Source organism: Rattus norvegicus, chromosome 8 (genome assembly GCF_036323735.1).
Source record: "Rattus norvegicus strain BN/NHsdMcwi chromosome 8, GRCr8, whole genome shotgun sequence".
Taxonomy (NCBI): domain Eukaryota; kingdom Metazoa; phylum Chordata; class Mammalia; order Rodentia; family Muridae; genus Rattus; species Rattus norvegicus.
In genome coordinates this window covers 53,286,113-53,294,565 of record NC_086026.1, presented here as the reverse complement: position 1 = coordinate 53,294,565, position 8,453 = coordinate 53,286,113, and the positions used below count along the sequence as shown (strand labels likewise).

The 8,453-nt window shown below is 52.1% G+C and overlaps 1 protein-coding gene across 2 annotated transcripts; it reads right to left on the bottom strand.

Moving 5' to 3' along the window:
• Nucleotides 1–3,024: 3,024 nt before the first annotated feature.
• Nucleotides 3,025–8,170, bottom strand: Thy1 (Thy-1 cell surface antigen). 2 transcript variants are annotated; one of them, XM_017595476.2, is made up of 4 exons: nucleotides 7,705–8,118; nucleotides 5,616–5,676; nucleotides 4,618–4,953; nucleotides 3,025–4,216 (listed from the first exon to the last, which is right to left on the bottom strand). In XM_017595476.2, exons 1-4 carry the CDS (start codon nucleotides 7,861–7,863, stop codon nucleotides 4,104–4,106), a joined length of 669 nt encoding a protein of 222 aa, XP_017450965.1. In that variant the 5' UTR covers nucleotides 7,864–8,118; the 3' UTR covers nucleotides 3,025–4,103. The 2 variants fall into 2 exon arrangements, with proteins under 2 accessions (XP_017450965.1, NP_036805.1); NM_012673.2 differs by having other exon boundaries at nucleotides 3,356–4,216; nucleotides 8,101–8,170.
• Nucleotides 8,171–8,453: the final 283 nt, after the last annotated feature.

Here is an 8,453-nt window from a genome sequence, read left to right as displayed (position 1 = left end):
CCAAACCCGATTCTAGCCATTTCAGCGAGGCTGGCTACATACTAGGTATTGGGATTTGCTTTCTCTGCTCCCCAACACTGGGGTCATAGGCATGGGAGCTGTACTTGGCCTTTACATGGGTGCTGGGAATTTGAACTCAAGACCTCTTGCTTTCACAGCAAGCACTCCAACCTACTGATGATTTACCTCTCCTCCTCCTCCTCTCCCTCCTCCTCCTCCTCCGCCTCCCCCCTCCTCCTCCTTCTCTGCCTCCTCCTCCTTCCTCTTCTCTTTTTCCTTATTATTATTCTTGAGACAGGGTCTTACTCTATATCCCTGGCTGCCCTAGAACTCACTACGTAGACTAAGGTGGACTCAAACGCCCAGTGATCTGGAGTGCTGGGATTAAAGCTGTGCCCACTGTGCCTGCCGCTTATTCATGCTCCCGTCTTTGCCAGACAACCTTGCTGTGACTTTTGGTTAAGACCATATTTAGTGTTATCTTAGTCCATTCTCTCTGCTGTAACAAATACCATAGACAAGATGGCTTACAAACACGCTCCAGCCACTATGCTAGTGTGTGTGTGTGTATGTGTGTGTGTGTGTGTGTGAGTGTGTGAGTGTGATTGTGTTTGAGTGTGTGAGTGTATGTGTGTGTTTTCATGAAATCTCTGTAGCAATTTAAAGAATGAATATAATGGAAAAGAAAAGATTACTCTGACCCCAAGAAAGTGAAATTATAAAGACAGTACAAGGGAGGCTGCAGAGATGCTTTCTGTCCAAGGATGAGGAAAGATTTGGGGCCATATAGTCTCTTGAGAGCAAGAGTGGTGGGCCTTGGTGAGGAGAGCTGTACCATTGTTAGCCTGAGTACTCTTGCACTGAGCAAGAGGGGGCTAGAGATGCTCTAGCCCATGCTAGCACTCGGAAGGAGCTCGCCTGGTGTTCCATCAGGAGTGTGCGTGGAAAGATGTACCTGCCCCACATCGCAAAAGCTATAGGCTCAGGCAGGAGTTATATTTTGTGCCAAGGAGGCAGGAAGACGCATGTCACCGCTCCCCTGTTGGTCAGTGAAACTCCCCACATTTAATAGTAATCTCCTTGGCTTTCCCAAAGGAGCTCCGGATGTCAGGGAGATGGCTAGTGATGGCCTGTGCAGTCTGTCTCAGTGGTGATCCCATTCAGATGTAGGGTACACAGAGGGGTGGTAGTAAAATACATTTTAAACAAACTTTCTGAAAAACGTGTGTGTGTGTGTGTGTGTGTGTGTGTGTGTGTGTGTGTATTCACAGGCATGAATACAAGTGTGCCATGGTCCAAGCGAAGAGCTCAGGACAGCTTTTAGTGTTTGGTTCTCTCTTTCCACCAATGTGCGTGCTGGGGATTGAACTCAGGCCATCCGACTTGGTAGCAAGTGATTTGCCCACTGAGCCACCCCACCAGCCCAAGGCAGGGGCATTGGATGCTCTTGAGCAAGAATTCTAGGAGTTAAGGTAGGGAACAAAGTGGCTGAAGGTAGAGGTTAAGCACACTGAGCAAGTGGGGGTTGGGGTGGGGCTGGGACATATGGGCAGGGGCCCCAGGCCTTTCTAAGTGATACCTCACAGCCTTTCTAAGACTTGCTGACTTGGCCAGAGAGACTGATGGGTGTCATGGTCAGCTGCTGAAAGCCTTTAACATTCCTGTTGGCATTATGGTTGTCTTGGGTTGGTTTAGATTGAAAGGCCTGCCTGATGGCTTTTCCTCCCTTACCCTCTTCTGCCCTTCTGGTCCATGGTCCTCTGTGACTTCTTAGGTTCACGATCTACTCTAGGCCTCAGAATCTGCAACTCTGAAACAGCCTCAGAGGACAGCTGCAGCTCCCTAACAACCGAGAGTGTGGCCACAAAGATATACAGGGAAGAGTACCAAGTGCGGCAAAGGCCACGTGCGGAACATTACCCGGGTGTGGGTGTCTCACACTGATCTCTTACCTGAGGCTTTCTATCTAGCTTCTCACCGCTCGAAGGGTGGGGCTCCCCAAACTTGCCTGGTGTTGTCACCCCTTCTCCCCTGGAAAGGTTTTCTTACAGTTTTCTCTGGCATGACACTTGAATCTCCCAGTTAGTGCTGAGCAGGGAGCCTGGGTCTTGAGAGTGTCCCTTTCCCGGACAGCTCAGACTTGGCTGCACCTGCCAAATGGCTGGCAGCCTCACGACCTGAGGTGGGTGGCTTCTCTAGCCTTCTTCAGGCGTGGTCAGGCAGGAGGCCAGTGCAAAGGCAGAGAGACTGGGAGCGAGTGGTGTTAATTTAGATATGGGTATTTAAGAAAAGTGTTCAGAGAATTAGTCTATTCATGCTAAACACCAAGTGATTCAGTCTCCTCCCCTGCATTGTCTGTCAAAGAACAACTGGGCTGTCTCCACAGTTCCTTGCAAATGGAACCCAATTACAACCCAAACCCAGGATGGCCTTTGGTGTCTGTTCATATTTTTACCCATTACTTTTTGAGGAGGGATCCAGGGATGGGACCCCGTGTTTCCTACTCCAGCCCATTCTCAGGTTGTTGCTTTTGGATTGAAGGCCTGATGCCTGTCATCCTCCGTTGCTCCTCCCCCAATCCCGGACTGTCCCTGCTTCAGGTCTCCAGGGTGTATCCTTTCAGCAGACAGGTCTTAAGGCTGCATTTCTCTAGAACTAGGACTATGAAGAAAGGGTGAGTTACATACTTCAGCCCCAAATCCCTGGCGCTTCCAGAGCCAGGGTTGGCTGCATGGCTGGGCCCATGTGTTGGCGGGCGAACTCAACTGCTGTCGCAGATGAGTCAGCAGAGAGAACACATATCGATTTGGGCAAAGATTTCATGTCAGAGTCACTCTCAAGAGAAGCCCAGCTTAGGGAGCTAAAAAAAAAAAAAAAAAAAAGTGGGAGGCAGGAGGCAAGGGAATAGCGTGGGCTGGGGTACCCCAGAGTCCCGTTGGACCTTCTGCACACAGAAGCACTCAGTCAAACCATCCAGTTTGGGGACCTTGGAAGAGCGTAGGAGAGACAGACACTAGGACAGACTCCAGAGGCTTTGTTTTATTGTGCAGTTCTCTTCCTTGGTGAGGTGCCGTAAGCTGTGGTGGTATTACACATGGTGATGGGAGAGGTAGAGCTGCCCGTGGGGAAGAAGATGCTTGGAAAAACTATCTTCCAAAAAGTGTGCACACTAGACCTGCCCCTGAGACTAGGAGGTCCTGTAAGGGGCAGGTTGCAAGACTCTGGTTGTCTGGGGAATCAGGGACAGCAAGAGGGGCTGGCAGAGAGGGGCAAGGGAAAGAACAAAAAATCTCCATTAGCAAGTTGGGTCCAACTGGTTGGTTCTTGGACCCCCCTTTCCTGCACTGATTTAGATCCTGGAGTCAGAGTTCTGGCTCCTTGGAGGCAGAGAAGGGGGACTGGTCTGCTACCCTCACTGTAGGCAGTGTGGCCTTTGGAAACAGCAGGATCATGTTTTAGAGGGGGGGGGTGATCTGTCCCTGACCTCCTACCCCTTTCCCCAACATTCCCTGGCTGGACCTGCATCTTTATTGAGTGTGCCCTGGCCCTTCTTCGGTGATAGAAGGGGGCTGAGAATGACCTGGTACAATCTAAGTTCTCATCCTTATTGTTTGGTCCACAAAGGCTCAGCAGCGCTCTCCTATCTTGAGGCCCCTCCCCCTCCCTGCCTACTGGGCGATACTTTCAACAGAGTATCACTATACCAGGCACAGACACAGTCCAACTTCCCTCATCCATATCTCTTTCAGGCATCTGGCTTAGAAGGCAAAGAGGAACTCACCCGGGGGGGTGATATCCTGCCTCTTCACTGCCCATCATACACCCTGGTGTTCCATCGGGTCTCCAGGACAAACTAATCAGAAGCAGCCCCGGAATACAGAGTACAAAATGGCAGCTCGTGGTGTGCACTGAGGGTGAAGTGGCGGGGGTGAGGGTGGGGGTGATGGCATGCAGCACTGGGGTTCCCTAGGAGGGACAGGGTCCCCATTTCTCCCCGCGTTTTGAGATATTTGAAGGTCTTGGGGAGGGAGTCAGCTGACCGGGAGAAGCAAGACCTCTTCAGCAGACCTTGAGGTTTCCTGTTTCTCCTTGGGCCCAACCAGTCACAGAGAAATGAAGTCCGTGGCTTGGAGGAAGGAGAGGGAAAGCAGGAGCAGCAGCAGCCAGGAAGTGTTTTGAACCAGCAGGCTTATGCCACCACACTTGACCAGCTTGTCTGTGGAGAGAAGGGGTACCAACCGGGAGGCAGGGAGATCAGACTCAGGCTGGCAAAGACTGTTCAAGGGAGAGAGCTGGTGCTTTTTGATGTCTTAGCAGCTCCACCTGATGGTGTAACAGAACCTCTACACTGCAAGAGCCGCCATGCTACCACCTTTCCCATTTGCAGTGTCCTCAGCTGTATTTTTTACTGCAAGCTCTCTCTATCTGGCCCTTGATCCCCCCCACCCCACCCGCTCACACAGAGGGCAGCGGTTCCCCAGGGGACCAGCAGTTATGGCTAGAGCATTCCTCTACCCTCAGGCCTGGCTATCGGGAGCTGCCTGTTGTTTTACAGGCCCATTGGCTACCCCGGACTGGCTAACCTGGACCTTCCATTTTTCTGAGGACCAGTCTCACCTCTGATCACATTGATAGTTTTATTGGAGCTTGTGGGATTCTGGCCCGAGACTCGAAGTTCACACATGTAGTCGCCCTCATCCTTGGTGGTGAAGTTGGCTAGAGTAAGGACCTTGATAAAGCGGTCACTGAAAAGGTTGACGCGGGAGCGGTAAGTGTGCTCGGGAACCCCCAGGGTGCCTGACAGCACGTGCTTCTTCTTCTCTCGGGTCAGGCTGAACTCATGCTGGATGGGCAAGTTGGTGTTATTCTCATGACGGCAGTCCAGTCGAAGGTTCTGGTTCACCAGGCAGGCTGTCAGGCTGATCACCCTCTGTCCTCGGGACATCTGCAAGACTGGCACAGCAGTGTCTTCTCTGAATTGGGGGAGAGACAGACTAGGGGCCTCCCACCTGCAGGAAAGTAAACTTGACCTGGGAGGATTCAAGCTTTGCACTCATCCCTGGGGTATTGGTGGGATGTTCTACCACCTTCAATTTCCATCTAATCTACTGAAGTTCTGGGCCCCAACAATGTGTTTCAAGAACAGGAGAGCAAGAGAGGAGAGAGAGAGAGAGAGAGAGAGAGAGAGAGAGAGAGAGAGAGAGAGAGAGAGAGAGAGAGAGAGAATGTGTGTGTGTGTGTGTGTGTGTGTGTGTGTTTGTGTTTAAATGGTTTTTCAAGAAAGGGTTTCTTTGTCTTGCAAACAGTTCTGGATATCCTGGAACTCACTCTGTAGACCAGGTTGGCCTCAAACTTACAGACCCACCTGACTCTGCCTCCTAAGTGCTGGGATTAAAGGTGTGCACCACCACCACCACCCAGCAAGAGGAGTTCTTAGATCCAGTATGGAATTTCCAATATGTCAAAGACCACCACCAGCAGGTGATCAGTGAGGTTGAGGCTCGCCCCCACACTCCCAGTCACCCGAGTGTCTGAGACTATTGCAAAGAGGCTACTTCCCCAGACGGGAGGAAGCCAGATGCCCTAGAATGCCAGCCCTGACCCTTGCCCAGTACCTGAAAGCAGGAGAGTGATGCTGATGACTGGGTTCATGGTGCCAATAGCTCCGTCCTGGGTCTGCAGTGGGGAAAGCTGCATGTCAGCCCCGTGATAGGATGGATGGGTCCCCATTTACTGTGAGGGCTTGAGATCCAAGGATCACACAATGGACACCTCAGCCCCTCCCCTTCTCTTGGAGGGACACTTGCCACTCAGAGAAAGCCAAGGAGGTGGGAGCCCATGTCCTGGGTGTGTTGCTGTGTTGTCCCTGAGGACTTCCCTGCTGGGTGACTTCATTACTGGAACTTAAGACCTACAGGGCTCACACTTTTGATCCCAGCACTCACGAGGCAGAAGCAGATGGATTTCTAGCCCAGCCTGGTCTACAGAGTGAGTTTTAGGACTATACAGAGAGACACTCTTTTGGGGGAAAAAAGCCCCCCAAAATAATTTTTTTTTGATTTGGTAAGCTATACGTACCTTTAACTGTCCTAATCGGTCTGACTGTATGCTTCAGGGGTGTTAAGCTCAGCCACACTGCTGTGGAGCAAGTCTCCAGAACGCAATCAATCTTTCCAAGTGAAAACTTCCATATCCATTAAACAAACAAACAAAACCCCAAATACTTCCTTGTTCAGAAAGTGATCCTTCGGGGTTGGGGATTTAGCTCAGTGGTAGAGCGCTTACCTAGGAAGCGCAAGGCCCTGGGTTCGGTCCCCAGCTCCAAAAAAAAAAGAACCAAGAAAGTGATCCTTCATGTCCAGGTCAGCCCTAACATATAGTGGGTGCTCAAATACTTATTTATTTACTGACAGGGTTTAATTATGTAGCTTGGGCTGGCCTAAAACTCATTACACTACCCCCACCCCACTCCCATCTCCTGAGTGCTGGTCTTATAGGCATGTACCACCACCTGGCCTTTTGTTTTATTGAAATTGTATCTCCCCTTCCAATGCATCTCAGGATGTCCTGCCTTGGTTCCCTGAGCACAGGATGAAAGATATTTACTGAATAAATATTTACACTCAAATAGGATTGCGACTGGAGTCTAAGAAAATGATAAATACCCAGTAACTATGCGCCAAGTGATAAGTGATCCAGAAAGCTTAATGGTTAGGGATGGGATCAGGCAAGTGCCACAGAGGCCTGTACAGGACACAGGACACGAGTGAGAAGCCACAGCCCTCTGACTGCACATAAGCCAGAGATGCTTGCATATGGCCAGCTCTGAAGTGTTCCTAGGGCTGCAGTTTTCCGGTCTAGTGTTCATAGCTGCCCTGCACAGGTTTTCTGCCTTCCCTGCAGTGCCCCAGCTCAACACATTGGCAGGTAGTCTAGCCTGTCCTTGCCCAAGACAGGCACAGTCTGCTAGAGTTCTCGAGCTCCACCTAGGTTAGAAACAGCCATTGCGCAGGGTGGGCCATTCTGCTATTCTCGAAGTTCAAGGTCCATGGGGAAAGAGACTAGGGTCCCCAGGATGGGTTATGACAGCGAATGTCATTTCAGCCAGGGGAGGAGCTGCGGCCAGGAGCCGGATCCCAAGGCACTAGGGCAGAGAAAAGGGACTATTTATTTATTTATTTATTTATTTATTTATTTATTTATTTATTTTAGAGACAAGGTCTCCTTAAGAAGCCCTGGTGAGCTTGGAACTCGTGAGGTAGCCCAAGTTGATCCGTCTGCTTCCACCTCCTGAGGGTTGCCGGGCAGCTTAGGGCTTGGATCTGATAACACTGGGTTATGGAGGAGGGAGTGCGGATTTGGGATTCAGGGGAGGGAAGAGGGAACACTAGAGGAGAGATATGGGGCTGGGGCTGCAAAAGCCTGGCAGAACTAGATGGAGGGGTCGACGTCTGGCAGAGGCTCAGTTTGTTTCTGGCGCTCCTATCTTATACCCAGCCCACCTAAGCCCACATCTAGCCAAACTTTGCGCCCCTTTTCTGAGGGCCGCCTGGCTGACCCCACCCTGATGCTATTTCCGCATTTTAATTTTCCCTACCAGTTGAGGTTCTCCTCCCCCACCCCCGCTCGCTCGCATCCTTTCTAGCTTTCCCCTCCTCCGCGCCTGCCACCCAGTCCCCTCCCGCAACATTGCGGTTTCCTTACCTGCGGTGCCCCGCACCCAGCCAGCCACGAGGTCACCCGGCGGAGACTCCCTCCAGCCTGCCACCCACCTCCTCCCTCTATTCTCACCACTAAGGCGATCTGAGCTTGGGGACCTCTGGGTGGAAAGCAGAACCAAAGGCTGTCCTCGATGTCCTTCATCACGGTTCTCCTCCAACACCCACTCTTAGAAAGCGCCCATCAGCAGGAAAAAGCCCGTGACCCTGCACAGCCTCCCACTCCAGCCCCAGCCTGGGAGCAGGTCTGTTCCCCAGTACCCGTGTCCCCATACAGGAGCGCCCTGGTATCCTTTCCCAAAGCTGTCGCTGGGGAAGGCTTGCATCCTCGCCTTGCGGCTGTCCCTGCTTGCGCGGGTCCCCCCCTGGCTCCAGCTCTCACCTGGGCTCCCCTAGCTTGCAGCCTCCTCTTGGTGCACCAACGCCTCTGGTTGCTGCACCCAGCGCGAAGCCCGCAGTTTTCACCAGGGGTGGGGAGAGAGGGGGGGAGCAGGGAGGGACTCTAGATTCAGCCAATCGGAGGCTAAGGAAAAAGATGGAGGGGGTGGGGTGGTCGGTGAGGGCTGACTGGAGGTGTTCCATTGGAGAGTCCGAAGTGACTTGCTGCTACCAAAGAGGCACTTCTGAGCCCTGTGGTTGGGCTGGCTTGCTCAGGGAAAAGACCGTTAGGGACTCTGGGGATTGGGGTGGGGCAGCCTCCTTCTCATACCCCGGGATGCTCTTCTTTTAAGGTTG